Source organism: Ostrea edulis, chromosome 1 (genome assembly GCF_947568905.1).
Source record: "Ostrea edulis chromosome 1, xbOstEdul1.1, whole genome shotgun sequence".
Taxonomy (NCBI): Eukaryota; Metazoa; Mollusca; class Bivalvia; order Ostreida; family Ostreidae; genus Ostrea; species Ostrea edulis.
Genome location: NC_079164.1, coordinates 29238738 through 29254296, shown reverse-complemented (window position 1 = coordinate 29254296; position 15559 = coordinate 29238738). Strand labels below are relative to the sequence as shown.

Here is a 15559-nt window from a genome sequence, read left to right as displayed (position 1 = left end):
GTTCCATAGGTATGGTTTAATTTTTCATTATTTTCCTATATTTTCCTTTTAAACATGTATATACGTGTTACCTATAGGGAGAGCTCCGCTCTCACGGCCCTTCGGGCCGTGAGAGGGCTTCGCCCTCTATTATGTTGTAACTATATTTATTGTGAATAGTTATATACGTATATGTGCAAACACATATGTATTAATTATGCTGCACAAAAACTGTTGGTTTCCTATTTTCAAAATATCTTATATTTCAAAGTGCATAAATTTGACATAAACTGATAAATTTACAAACAATGAAATCTACATTTATAAATATGCAAGACATACATGTAAATTTATTTAAGAAATAAATTTCAGTTTTGAAAATACAAATAGGATATAGGCCTACGGTACTGTTAGCGCTTTATGAAAAGTATGCCTGCGTGAAGCATTTTATACCCTCGTGTATTTTTACTAACCATTCAAGAGTTATAGCTAAAGTTAAAGATTTTCAAAAGTAGGTCAAATTTGAAAGGTGAAGAACTGCATGTAAAGAAAGGTCTTGTCACAAGGAGTACACATGTGAAATATGAAAACCCTATCAACATGCATTCAAAAGTTATGCCGAAGGTTCAAGTTTTTGCTGACAAACAGACGGATGGACCAAAAACTATATAAAGGCGCCCCGAATATCCGATTACGGGGATATAACATTTGCTTTTCAAAAGCATCATTCTTGTATTCAGAATCTTTCTGGAAAGGGGCGGGAGAGGGGTTGTTGACTAGAGTGCACATTAATTTTGTTTCGCTATCAACAACAATTATTCATCATGTTTTAATAATCATAATAAAATTTTTATTTACAATATTTGTTTTGTTTTTTTCCATTTCACTAATGAACATAATTTTTTAAAGTACTTCATACATCGTACATTCTGGACTCATATCTATGGAGCGCCAAATTAACATAAACTCAAATAATTGAAGATATCTTCAATTATTTGAAGATATCATCAATTCACATATTGCTCTCTTTAATTGAATTGTAGCGCGCATCAATTGTTGATATCATTAATTCATTTGAAGAGATCATTAATTCAATTAAAGCGCGCATCAATTCAGCAGAAGAATTAATGCTATCATCAATTCATTTAATGCGCGCAATAATTCAGAATTGAAGATATCATTAGTTATTTGAAGAGATCTTTAATTCAATTGTTGCGCGCATCAAATGAATTGATGATATCTTCAAATAATTGAAGATATCTTCAATTATTTGAGTTTATGTTAATTTGGCGCTCCATACATATCTTGCACGTATTATTCTAATATTTACATAAAGGTTTTTCTTCCCTGATTAAAACAACTAATATAACATCATAATTTAACAAATTAATGCGATTCTCACGATACACTCGTAAATGAGAGAGAGAGAGAGAGAGAGAGAGAGAGAGAGTAAGAGTAACAGTAACCCGCGTATACATGTACATATACAGAGACCCGGTTCGGAATACACCAACATTGAATTTGAAAATTTTATCAATCGTGTGGTCAGGTGTTTGACCTAAATGAAATATAAAAAAGACTTAATTTTGTAAATACTACATCCAACAGTAAATTACAAACAAATACACCAGGATAAGTACATATATATTATTTCTCTTCTACATCCTTATCTTTTTATGAAAATTACGTATTGTAACGCGTTCATTTGGGAGAAAAAAATCACGTAGTTGAGTTCGATTTTGACATTAAAAAGGAAAATTGGAATAAAACACAAACATACAATAAATCAGAAACATACATGTGCATACAAAGGAATGTCATTGAATATAACACTCTTATCTTTTTCTCATAAAAAAAAGTAGATTAAAGCGGCTATTTAGAAAAATAAAAAAAACATCGAGACCGGGACCGGCTTTTAGGCACTGTTTTTACTTCTCGTTCCCACCGGTCCCGGAGTTTTCACATATTATTTTACAAAAGAAGAAAATAATATGATCAATTTACTATCAGAATGCAGGCATGAGATGTCATACCTAAGTTATTGAGAAATGGGGCTCAAATATCCTGATATATTATATTTTTATTGAATAAAAGTATATGGGACCGGGACCGAAGACCGGGTTTTAGTCACGGTACCGAGACCGAAGACCGGGACCGAGACCGGGTTTTAGTCAGTACCGGCCATAGCACAAGGAATGGAAGAGAATAATAAATTATTTCATATATATAAGAAAATCTTTTGAAAAAGCAAAGTTATAAACTGTACGAATAAGGTGATGATGATACAGGGGTTTTGAAAGGATCATTTCGCAAATTCTGTGGTCGTTATAATGATCTTATTTGCAAATACAACTCGCATACAGTTCCGTCTGACGTATTTCATACTTGTTAGGGCATTCTTAACATACTGATTTTGACCACGGATTACTCCATTTACACCTGATCAAGATAGATGGATCACGGCGGGTGTGACCAGTTAGCAGGGATTGCCTACTCCTCCACTGCACCTGATCCCACCTCTGCTATATCCAGGGGTACGTGATCACGGCGGGTGTGACCGGTTAGCAGGGATTGCCTACTCCTCCACTGCACCTGATCCCAACTCTGCTATATCCAGGGGTACGTGTTTGTCCTACTGTAAATTTTGCATTCCTTATTGAATTTATTAGATTGATCAGAGATTGGTCACATCTTTACCTCGTCATGCCTGCTGATTTATGTAGACCGTAATAATCAATTTTATGATTAAATCATTAACACAAATTGAGGGCTCGAAATTAGCAAGAAATACTCACAAAATGCGAGTACATTTGAAAAATAGCAAGTTAAAATAGTGGACACTCGAAAATCTTAGCAAGTGGTGATTTAGGAACCATGATCATATCCGTTTTATACGGTGATGCGCAATCCGCTTTTCTTAAACTTGCACTCAGAATCATACAAACACTTACATGAACGACTGATTTCAACAACCGTTTCTACTTTCTAACCCAATTTTTCTTTATGATATTTAAAACAAATTCGGAGTCAAACAAATGCATTAAAGGACGGACATGGCATTATGAAGAAAAATATAGACATGTGCCACGAGTCCTGTTCACTTATTATAAGGGTGATTAATTTGAATTCCAAGTATGAGGTTTTTGTTATTCATTTACCTTTTTAAAAAAATCGGAGTCTGTTTTACCAAGTCTTCAGGTAGTCATTTTGATCAGAATGGAAAGTAGCATCATTCATTAATTAATTATATTATTATTAATCACTCCAACATGTCCTATCTACATTAATTTATTGTCATATTGAGGTCGGGTTATAGTGATGACATGAGTGCACTGCTCACCGCATAGACGATTATCAGAAAAGTTCATGGGACTCGTGATCGTACTGCTTATAAACCATGAGTCCGGGAATCACTGGTGACAACCCTGATGTGACATGAAATTGGAAGAACTTTGGATCTAGACCTGCGGTAAACAGGTTGTGGATTAGAGGTTCGATGGTCAAGAGACCTAAACATTGCACCTATGACGGTACTGACTAAAACCCGGTCTCGGTCCCGGTCTTCGGTCTCGGTCCCGTGACTAAAACCCGGTCTTCGGTCCCGGTCCCAGATTTTTTTATTCGATAAAAACAGAATACATCAGAATATTTTAGCCCCAATTTCTCGTTAATTTAGAAGTGACATATCATGCCTGCATTCTGATAGTTGATTGATAATATTATTGTCGTCTTTCGTAAAATAATATGTGAAAACTCCGGGACCGGTGGGACCGAGAAGTAAAAACAGTGCGAAAAGCCGGTCCCGGTCTCGATGTTTTTTATTTTTCTAAATAGCCGCTTTAATCTACTTTTTTATGAGAAAAAGATAAGAGTGTTATATTCAATGACATTCCTTTGTATGCACATGTATGTTTCTGATTTATTGTATGTTTGTGCTTTATTCCAATTTTCCTTTTTAATGTCAAAATCGAACTCAACTACGTGATTTTTCTCTCCCAAATGAACGCGTTACCATACATTTTCATAAAAAGATAAGGGTGTAGAAGAGAAATGATATATATGTACTTATCCTGGTGTATTTTTTTGTAATTTACTGTTGGATGTAGTATTTACAAAGTCTTTTTTATATTTCATTTAGGTCAAACACCTGACCACACGATTGATAAAATTTTCAAATTCAATGTTGGTGTATTCCGAACCGGGTCTCTGTATATGTACATGTATTCTCTCTCTCTCTCTCTCTCTCTCTCTCTCATTTACGAGTGTATCGTGAGAATCGCATTAATTTGTTAAATTATGATGTTATATTAGTTGTTTTAATCAGGGAAGAAAAGCCTCTATGTAAATATTAGAATAATACGTGCAAGATATGAGTCCAGAATGTACGATGTATGAAGTACTTTAAAAAATTATGTTCATAAGTGAAATGAAAAAAAAAAAAAACCAAAACAAATATTGTTCTTAAATTTTATTATGATTATTGAAATATGATGAATAATTGTTGTTGATAGCGAAACAAAATTAATGTGGGCTCTAGTCAACAACCCCTCCCCCGCCCCTTTCCAGAAAGATTCTGAATACAAGAATGATGCTTTTGAAAAGCAAATGTTATACCCCCGTAATCGGATATTCGGGGCGCATTTATATAGTTTTTGGTCCATCCGTCTGTTTGTCAGCAAAAACTTGAACCTTCGGCATAACTTTTGAATGCATGTTGATAGGGTTTTCATGTGTACTCCTTGTGACAAGACCTTTCTTTACATGCAATTCTTCACTTTTCAAATTTGACCTACTTTTGAAATTTTTTAGCTTTAGCTATAACTCTTGAATGGTTAGTAAAAATACACGAGGGTATAAAATGCTTCACGCAGGCATACTTTTCATAAAGCGCTAACAGTACCGTAGGCCTATATCCTATTTGTATTTTCAAAACTGAAATTTATTTCTTAAATAAATTTACATGTATGTCTTGCATATTTATAAATGTAGATTTCATTGTTTGTAAATTTATCAGTTTATGTCAAATTTATGCACTTTGAAATATAAGATATCTTGAAAATAGGAAACCAACAGTTTTTGTGCAGCATAATTAATACATATATGTTTGCACATATACGTATATAACTATTCACAATGAATATAGTTACCACATAATATTACAGTAAAACATACCATAGAGTATTTGAAGATCATCTAAAGTCAGAGGGTATCTTCTGTATAAGTATACAGAATCTGAGAATTTTTGGTGAGCATATGCTCTATGTATGACACACTTTTATAGATACTATAAATATATTAGGTGGACCTTTTTAAAAGCATTGTATCTAAAAGAACCACAACTGAAAAAAAACAAAAAAAAACTAAGTATGAAATAAGAAAGAAAAAAATATTTTATAGTTATTATTTATTGGTTATATACAACTATACCCATATAAAGAGATCGGGTTCGGAATACCAAACATGAAGCTTTGAAAACTGATTTTGACAGGAATAGAAGAAAAAAATAAATGAACAAATAAACTAACTGTAAATTACAAACAAATACACCAGGATAAGTACATATAGATTATTTTCCTTCTACATCCTTATCTTCTAATGAAAAGGTAGTGTAACGCGATCATTTGGGACAAAATGTCACGTACATGTACATGTACAGAGAGGTTGCCTATAACGGATCACTTCGTGGTTTAGCGTCGATAGTTGGTATCCGAGTTCGAGTTAAATCTATTATATAACATGAATAGTGGTACCATATATAACTTAAACTATTGTATATATCATTTCTCAATAAGCACTTAATAAATAGGAATTATTGTTGTTTGTTAATGAGCACAGTAGTCGCCTTTACCGGATCATTTTCTCCATTACCGAATCACGTGATTTACAGCTGAGCATTTTTGTTAGGGACAATGTCAACATGCATTTTTATGTCGTAATAAACACGAAGAAAGAAATGATGACACAAATATTCTTTTGTGTGACCTTAACATGAATTATTCAATATTTTACCCGTCAATATATGGAAATTTAAAAAAGAATATCGGGTAATGCAGCTGAAAACGAAAACGGGCTACATGACAATTTTAAAAAAATTACCATATATCCATAAAAGGTTTAATAAATCACAATTACCCAGTGTGTGTTTGTAAAATTAAATTACTTTAAAGTCAGTCTAATTCACCTTAAACATTTATTCAAGAAATGCAAATTTACATATAGCCTATACTGGGATAGCCCAGCTGTCAATCATTTTAAAATGAATCCCATTTAAAAGGACCCCTTTCATTGGAGAAAATTTGCAAACAATTCCCAAAATTTCTCAATTTCGAGACAATGTTGCCAGATATATTTCTAAAATGATAACCTACTGTCAAAAACACAGAAAAGGTCCTCTGCTATTAAAACAAAAACCTGGCTGATTGTATGTTAATTAAACATTCTTCAATCTAAACAAATAATTCAATAAATTTCTCATTCTAAAAGAACCCCGTCCTCAAAACTAGTGAGCTCCCTGAATAATATCGAGAAATAAAGTACTAAATAATTTATGTACGAAATTGATCACTGTTCGTTATCTTCACCTTGCATTTAACCATCGAGTTTGTATCTCTGCTGGTGGACAGTCTGTCCCCGAGGATACTTGTCGCTCGATATATGTTCCGTCCTATTGCTTATAGGAGTTATGAGATTGACCACTGTTCGTTATCTTCACCTTGCATTGTACAAAAAAACTGACATATCTATAAGTCAAGTTCAGAGGCTGTTTATCATCTATAAAGTATACAATTTCATCGCATCCCCCTCTTTTAATTGAGACAAAATTGTCTTCAATTTATCAAATAAAGTTGAAGCATTCACATTTTCAAGTATGTATTTGCAGGGAAACACAACACCGCCCCCTTCCTCATTTGGCTCGGGCCATGGAGGAAAACTTGCTACTGGCTGTCCTGTCACCTCGGCAAATATTTCGCCGCCATTATCCAAAATGTTACGAAAATGTGCAGATAGGCATTTTGGTACATGTCCAATAGGTAGCCCAGCTATGTCACTAACTTTCAGCTGACGTTTTTCATCTGTAATGTCATTATGAATATTTGGGGTGAAATTATTCAATGGTGGAAGCCACACCAAACAAGCATTGCTGTCTTTTATGTTTGAATATTCTCGGTCAACAATTAATCGAGTTGGAGGAGGGGTATATGGGGGACGAATTTTAAACACATGATAGCCTTTCACAACACATTTGTCAATGATAATTTTCGTAGAAGCTAAACTGCTGGATTGCTCAACATGCGCGATTTCACCATCCACAGCAGGCTAAAAAAAAAAGAAGAAGAAAAAAACTTGAGGTAAATTCAAAATGTAAAAGAGTAGTAGGATAGGGTGTATATTATATAGAAGATTTGTTACAGAAAAACACATTATATGTCATGGTAGTCTCACTTACAGTATAAAGTTTGGCAATTTACACATTATAATATATACATGTATTGTTGTTGTCGGTTCCTTGTTATTTACGTGCAGATGTACACTAGTGGAGTATAAAATCACAAAAATGAACATTCAGTTAAATCCTGTAATTTTTTGGGCACACAAAGTTTTCATTCACATCAATTACATGAGATAAACATTCTGTGTGCATTCAACTGTTATAATTAACGAATTCAAAGCTTCTTCTATTCCGTAAATCATACTGAGTGATTCTGAAGGATGACGTTTACCTATTGTCCAATGTGACCGGTTGGTATAGAAATGAATAGAGGAATTCCAACACCACTTTCTTGACTGTTCATTTGTACTTACATTATATAATGCTCTTCGGACTCTCTCTCTTCTCTTTGGGGACATTCTCTTTCCACATGCTTTATATTTCCTAGCAATGTTTGCTGCTGATTTTTGAGTAGGTGTATTTCCACCAGTTTTAGTTTTCAGTTTTTTGGGGGGCATATCTGAAAATCCAAATAATTATGTAATGTTGAAAGAGAATTGATGCAAATGATTGAGATAGCATGTTTTCACTTGTGTTTCTTTTTTATTTCAACTAAATATACGGAAATCGAATTTGAAAAATAAATTTTGATAAGATCCCTTTCACTCAAAATATATCACTACCGCCAGAAGCAGTGATTCGATATAGGAAACCTAGCGACCTGCAACTTTATATCTAATATAATTATAATCTGATTTCCCAACAAGATGATGTTTTTATAGGTTTTAGATGAGTATTTCTACCAAACATCTGTAACAATTTTACTTACCTGCATTGTATCGTTCCCGGCGAAATTTGATGGAAAAGTGAAAGTTGTCTGCTTCACACGGTGTTTCTAATCTACGTCACGACAATGCTTGATGTTGTTTTACGTGAAATTATGATAATGAACAAGTTGAAAATAATTTTTTAATGATAATTGATGTTAGCAAGAATAACTCTTTATGACAGGATACTTTATACTATGTATTGGACTTCGAATCAGGAAAATATGGAACTAATACTTTAATGTGATTCGGTAATGGAGACGATTCTATATAGGCAACCTCACTGTAGTTGAGTTCGATTCTGACATAAATACATGTATAAAGAATATTGGAATAAAAAACCTATACACACAATAAATCAGAAATATATGTATACAAAGGGATGCCATTGAGTATCTGGGACCGGGACCGAAGACCGGGTTTTAGTCATGGGACCGAGACCGAAGACCGGGACCGAGACCGGGTTCTAGTCAGTACCCGATATGACTTACGTAACTTGGTGACTTGTCCAAAAGATGCCTGTTGACCCACTAAGTTCAGTAATGATGGTAAAATTCATTGATTTAAAAAAAAACTATGAAAAAAGAGCACTGCTTCATTATTTTTATTTTAGCTTGTAGGTTTTCATTTTAGCCTGTGGATTTTATACCCACAGGCTAAAATTAGCCTGTGGTAGAAAAAGTTAATTTTGACCCCTGGGTATATCATTATATTTTGATCTACAGGGAAAATATTCCCTCCTTTGAGAGGTGCATGGACAGCTTTCTTCCAGTTTGGTTAATTCCCTTTGCTGTTTCCGGAATTTTATCCAAGACATGTTTTATCCGCAAAAAATATAAATCTGGTAATAGCTAAATGTGGTAATATGCATTCTTTCCTTGATGCACGGTGTGAGGTTTCAGACTTTATTCTCGAAATAAAATTAAAAATTAAAAAAAGAACAAGTATGTTGTAAATATAAACAAGAGGCCCCAGGGCCACATCGCTCACCTGACTTACCTTGACCCATATCTGAAGGCTTTCCATATATATTTGCAGGTAAAACCTTAGTCCGTATTGTGGTCCCAACCTACCCCTGGAGGCCATGATTTGAACAAACATGAATCTGCACTATGGGAGGAAGCTTTCATGTAAATCTCAGCTCTTCTGGTTCATTGTGTCTTGAGAAGAAGATTTTTAAAGATTTTCCCAATTTATTCCCATGTAAAACTTTGATCCTCTATTGTTGCCCCAATCTACCCCGGGGGCCATGATTTGAACAAACTTGAATCTGTACTATGTCAGGAAGCTTTCATGAAAATTTCAGCTCCTCTGGCCCAGTGGTTCTTGAGAAGATGTTTAAATGACCCCACCCTATTTTTGCGATTATCTCCCCTTTGAAGTGGGCATGGCCCTTCATTTGAACAAACTTGAGAGCCCTTTACCCAAGGATGCTTTTGGTCAATGACTTCACATAAAGCTGTATCCGCCGGTGGGTGAGGTCAATTGTCAAACATTTATGAAGTTTATTTTTACAACATACTAGTATATATTAAGCAACATTGATTACAGAAAACTAAAACTTCGCACCATGGAGTGGAAAATAATTATGGCAAGCCCTTTCACTATTTATTTGAAAAATAAGATATCTCTTTAGATTAAAGAGATATCTCTTATTTTAAAGAGATATCTCTTTAAAATGAGAGATATCTCTTAATCTTAAGAGATATCTCTCTAAATAAGATATATCTCTTTCACTTAGAGCTTATTTTGAATAAGGAATGCAGAAATTACAGAGAGAACAGGAAGTCATCCTCAGAATCCACCATTTCATATTGAAACCTCATATTAATGCATTATAATTATGTATTTTTACACGGTGTGTTTTGTGGATAAATGTACCAACAGATGCTTGCTTAATATTTTGCATAGTAAGTTTAAATAAAAATATTAAGTAAGCGCCTGTTGGCACCATCTTTTTTCCCGGCTTTAGATTAAAGAGATATCTCTTTTTGAAAATTTAAAGAGATATCTCTCTAACTTAAAGAGATATCTCTTTACATCGATAGAGATATCTCTTTACACTAGAGAGATATCTCTTTCTCACTGAGAAATATCTCTCTAGCTTTGAGAGATATCTCTCAAAGAGAAAGAGATATCTCCCAAGCATAGAGATATCTCATTTGTGTAAAGAGATATCTCTTTAAACAAGAGATATCTCTTTTGCTTAAAGAGATATCTCCCTAGCTTAAAAAGATATTTCTCTAACTTAAAGAGATATCTCTTTAACCAATAAAGATATCTCTCTTATTTAAAGAGATATCTATTTTACGAATAAATAGTAAAAGGGCTTGCCATAGATAATGTCACTATCATAGTTCGATTGATTGATTGTATCTTGCTTAACGTCTCGCTCGAGAATTTTTCACTCATATGGAGACGTCTCACAGTTAGAATTTCCTCTGTAGCTATAATAGTCTTTATTTACATTATCCACGACTCAAGCACCTATGAGTAAAGACAACGAACAGTGATCAATCTCATAAATCCTCTAAAGAAATCGAGAACAGGGCACACACTGATCTCCAGAAACACTAGAGATGGAATCCTGGGAGGAGTAAGCATCCCCCGTTGGTCAGTCACACCTGCTGTGAACAAGGTCTCCTCTGAAAGACTCCTGCCATATGTACACAAGTGATTATCATTATTTTGCAAATATTAGCTATAACATTACTATGTTTATAATAAAGGACTTCCAGTCGCATGCCCAATGCACCTCATTGGTTGACAAAACTTCCAGTTGCATGCACAATGCACCTCATTGGTTAACAAAACTTCCAGTTGCATGCACAATGCACCTCATTGGTTGACAAAACTTGTTAAACTCTGTTTCTATATTGCTTTATTACATACATTCCTTTAAACACATATAATCTTTTTGTTAAGGTCTTAAGCAATTTATATCATCAGTCCAACAATATATCAAAAAGCACTGTTGTATAAAACGAACAACCTTCTAGATGTTTAATAACAACATATTGTTAATCAATATTAAATCTAACAATAAAATAAGAAATATATGTATATATAATCTTTGGTATATGCAATACAAAAAAATTAAGTAGGATACAGCTGATTACTTTCTATAGAATGAAAATACTGTTATCCAAGTATTTTTTAAACATATACTCTCCTTAACAATAGCAACAACAAATAAAAATATACCACAGAAATCAATTATATACAGTGAAAACTGCCTAATCTGACACCTGCGCAATCCATTTCACTGGGCATTCCAAACCTTATTTTCATTCTCAACTTAATATTTTCATTGTTACACTGTAAATTCCGATACCCTGTGTATTCTCACCATAAAAATTGTCTCCCAATGCATGTCAGATTAGATATGTTTCACGGAATATGCATGGGAAAAACAACTATCTATCACATGTATAAACTTGAACATTACTAAAATGTTGATCAAATCTGCCATGCAATAAGTATATCACAACTACACGAATAATATAGTTATTCTTTTTTTGGACATGAAAAAAGCAAAATTGAAGCTACAGCGAAAATAGAGACATTGTATGGATGACATTGATTTTCTACCATATCGCACACACAAGATTTGCCTTCTTCCTAAGATGGATATGGTTTAATCATGCTGAAGAAGTATTCAGGGTAAATTACCCGCATAAATTTGATATCTACAAATATATATGGTACATATGTTATAGCACCAGAAATTTCGACTAGATCTAGATCTTTAAAGCAATTTGTGGCATATCAGTTAATCTATTTCATTGAGATAGAAAGGCAAAAATATGCCCCAATTTAGGAACAATCGGCAAGAAAGTGGTTTCCCCCACCCAGGATTTCTTTAAGAAAACATTTTTTTTTTCCGTATATACAATTTGTAAACATATTCATATTAAAATAAAACACATACACACATTTGAACAGACATTACATATAACATATATCTGCAAGGTGAAGATAACGAACAGTGATCAATCTCATAACTCCTATAAGCAATACAAAATAGATAGTTGGGCAAACACGGACCCCTGGACACACCAGAGGTGGGATCAGGTGCCTAGGAGGAGTAAGCATCCCCTGTTGATATATATAATCCTAACAAGACAAAATTGAAGACAAAATGTCTAAAAAAACATTATTTGACAACAACTGTTGGTTGGAAATAATTTACTGTCCGACATAAAATCGAGTCTAGTTTGAAAAGAAGAAAAATGTCATGATTAATATGAAAGTCATGATGATAATGCCCTATGACAATATCTAACTTCATTTAGAACAAAAATATTACATGTACATCTTTATCATGTAAACAAGTCGGACAACTGTCAAAGTGTTAAAAAATAAACATGATGTCGTGTCAACACAAAATCACAAAAATAAAAACACATGTCAGTGCAGAATTACAAAAATAAACCTGAATCATGTCCATACAGAAGTAATTTAATTTCACTTCTAAAACCAAAATGATGCATTTGACTTTATCTGCATTCTTTTTATCATATAAATGAAGTTAAATTGCACCATACAACGTCCAAGGATCGATATGTCACAATACATCCTCCTTTCCAATTTTTGTGCAACGACAATATTGTTCCACATCATAAAATACCCTTACCAAAAAATAAGGCTTCTGGCGAAGTCCTGCGGCGAATCTGCTGCAAACTTAGCGGCAAGGTTACGGCAGATTGTTTGCAGCAACCTTACGGCGACTTTTTACCATGCAAATGAAGTTTGCGGTAAACTTGCCGCAAACTTGAGATTGCCATATATGGAATGGTTTATGGTGAACCTCTGGTGAAGTTTTGCGGTTAACCTTTGGTAAACTTCTGATAGCCATATACACTTTGCGGCGAACCTTTGGCAAACATTTTCAGAAAGCCTAATATAGTTTGTGGCAAACCTCTGGCAGCTTTCAAATATACATCCCTAAAACTCCCAATGGCCATAAATACATTAATTATGAACACATTAATTATGAACTTGCATCTAGCATTCATATCAGTTAATTAAAAGAGGAATGACTTGCATTTACATGATTTATGATAGAAAATCAGTTGATGACAATTTCATTTTTAAAATATCAATGGTTATTTTTAAAAGAATGTAATCACTGCTGCTTCTTCATATCTCATGCATGCTTGTAATTTAACCCACTGAAAGCAGTAAATTAATTACCATAAGGACTATCACCAAGGTCTAGTAAACTGGTACACCACAGCACTTTCTACCAGTATTACTTAGAATAAAATTACAGCTAGTCAGCTAGTGACTAAAAGGATAATACTTTTCAGTAGTCTGTAGGTTTCTTTCATGAAAAGTGTCTTTTACTTTGCCAAAAAAAACTACACACTAGACCAAGTTAAAGTATAATCTAAGACTATATGCAACACCATCAATAACAAATAAATCAATTGATATTTGATTTAATATGCATAAAAAACACATCAAATTTAGAGAATGTAGCCATAGATTTATACTGTTCCCAATAATATAAGTTTTTTAATTATAAATATAAAAAAAAACAATTACCCACAAGTCACAGTCATTTCCAATAAACTGAATTTTCAATATGCATTTATGATTTTACTTACATCTGGATGAAAAAGCAATGTGTCTATCATGGCTTTCATTTGAAATCACAGCACTTATTCCCACTCAATCCAATTTTTGCAAATTCAGATCAAATAATCAATGTCATCCACGAAAAAAATTACACAATGTTGACTTTTGAATTAAATGAAATAATGCACTGGACGTCTACTTAGATAGTCTATTTTCTTTAACAGCACATTACATGGTTCCAGTCTTTGTGTTTATGGCTTTCACAATCATGAATGTCTATGTTGTCCATCCCCAATGTTGTAATGGCAAATGCTGTAAGAAAAAGAATTACAAAGATAAATCAAATTTGAATGAACATAATTCAAATTACAAGAATAGTGTTAATTTCTTAAAATATCTTTCATTCTGATTATACCTTTCAAAGCATGACCAAGAGGTGTCTGCAACAAAATCATAATCATTGCAAGTTTTTTCTGCAACTCTTGGTTCATACAAGACATTCATAACTTATTTTAAACAGTGGGGTTTTGTCTTCCCTGTTGTCGTAAAGTATGCTACCAGAGGGCATAGTACATTAGAGAGCACAATAGGAAGGATAACTCTGGGTAGAACATCAAGATATTGAGTGAAACGCGATGAGTACTGTAAATTAAAGTTATTGTCAACATTAATGTTATTATAGAAATTTCAAATTCAGTTGGATATACTTTGGTTTTATTGTTAAATGTGTTGTATAAATACGGCCAGATGGGCTACCATGATTCAAAATAAACTAGACCGGACCAAGCTTTTACTAGTCTGAGTGTGCCCGATGTGCTAACCAAATTAATTACCACACGTGTATACCAATTAAATTATTATTGTCAATATTTTAATTAACTTGCATAACAGCATAAATGCCATTTTATTGATTAAATTATAAATCATATTTGTGAATATTATAATACAAATAGGCCTAGATATTTATTGGCACAAACACAATTATTATAATCATCATAATCTACATACCACTTTCAAATTCAATCTCTCCATATGATACATGACACCATCTGTCTAAGGTGCTTGGACTTTCTCCTCCCTCGTTTCCCCTGTCTCCTCTAATTGATTTGATTTCACTAGGCCTATACCAGGGGGGCTGAGTTCTTTGTCTGCGAGAATCGTATCACATACCACCCTTAGAAAACAAAACCATTTCAATTGTTTTGAACTTTTCAGACGTATACACACAGATATATACAGAATAAAAATACATAGGCCTATGGTTTTGCATAAAGCAGAGTACGTCGTATCATGTAAAGTGAATGTCCAATAACACGATGGTTATGTCAAATTTAAAATGTATTTTTACACTAACAAATGCAACCAATGTATGTTCTTATCTATGATGAACTTACTGTTTTCGTCGGCAAATCTCCCTGGGAGTAACTCTTCTTCTCGACATGCTGGCTTTCTCTTGAAATTTTCTCTACTTCGAATTGATAGCGCGCGTCAATTTGAATAGTCTTGATCATCAAGATGTATCGACTCGTTCGTACGCACATCTCATAAAAACAAGCGTCTGGGTGACCGAGACGGAAGAAATCGAAAGTTTTCAGGTACTATTTTAAACAAAACGAAATTAGTTTAGCATGCTGATACGCATTTTCTTTAAACAATTTCTTTTATTTTACAAAAGGATTTTGTTATTTTAAATAAATAGTTTTATAAACTGGTGTTATTATCAATCTAACTTAAGTATTCA

The 15559-nt window shown here is 33.4% G+C and overlaps 1 protein-coding gene and 1 long non-coding RNA gene across 3 annotated transcripts; both read right to left on the bottom strand.

The window, feature by feature from the left end:
- Nucleotides 1-6726: 6726 nt before the first annotated feature.
- On the bottom strand, nt 6727-8047 carry LOC125653490 (uncharacterized). Of its 2 annotated transcripts, none has more exons than XR_008802506.1 (2): nt 7701-7764; nt 6727-7296 (listed from the first exon to the last, which is right to left on the bottom strand). XR_008802506.1 is itself a non-coding variant. In XM_056163155.1 (2 exons), exons 1-2 carry the CDS (start codon nt 7924-7926, stop codon nt 6751-6753), a joined length of 690 nt encoding a protein of 229 aa, XP_056019130.1. In that variant the 5' UTR covers nt 7927-8047; the 3' UTR covers nt 6727-6750. The 2 variants fall into 2 exon arrangements, 1 of the variants encoding a protein (XP_056019130.1); XM_056163155.1 differs by lacking the exon at nt 7701-7764 and adding an exon at nt 7783-8047.
- A 3051-nt stretch (nt 8048-11098) lies between these two features.
- LOC125677138 (uncharacterized) lies at nt 11099-15544 on the bottom strand. Its single transcript, XR_008802499.1, has 2 exons — nt 14827-15544; nt 11099-14130 (listed from the first exon to the last, which is right to left on the bottom strand). It is a non-coding gene; the product is annotated as an uncharacterized LOC125677138 (long non-coding RNA).
- Nucleotides 15545-15559: the final 15 nt, after the last annotated feature.

What these genes read in the sequence shown, in the direction of transcription:
- LOC125653490 (XM_056163155.1), bottom strand. Translation starts at nt 7,926, where the DNA reads ATGCCCCCCAAAAAACTGAAAACTAAAACTGGTGGAAATACACCTACT. An exon ending in TCCGAAGAGCATTATATAAT is followed by an intron (nt 7,297 to 7,782) that starts GTAAGTACAAAT and finishes TTTTTTTTTTAG; the next exon opens with CCTGCTGTGGATGGTGAAAT.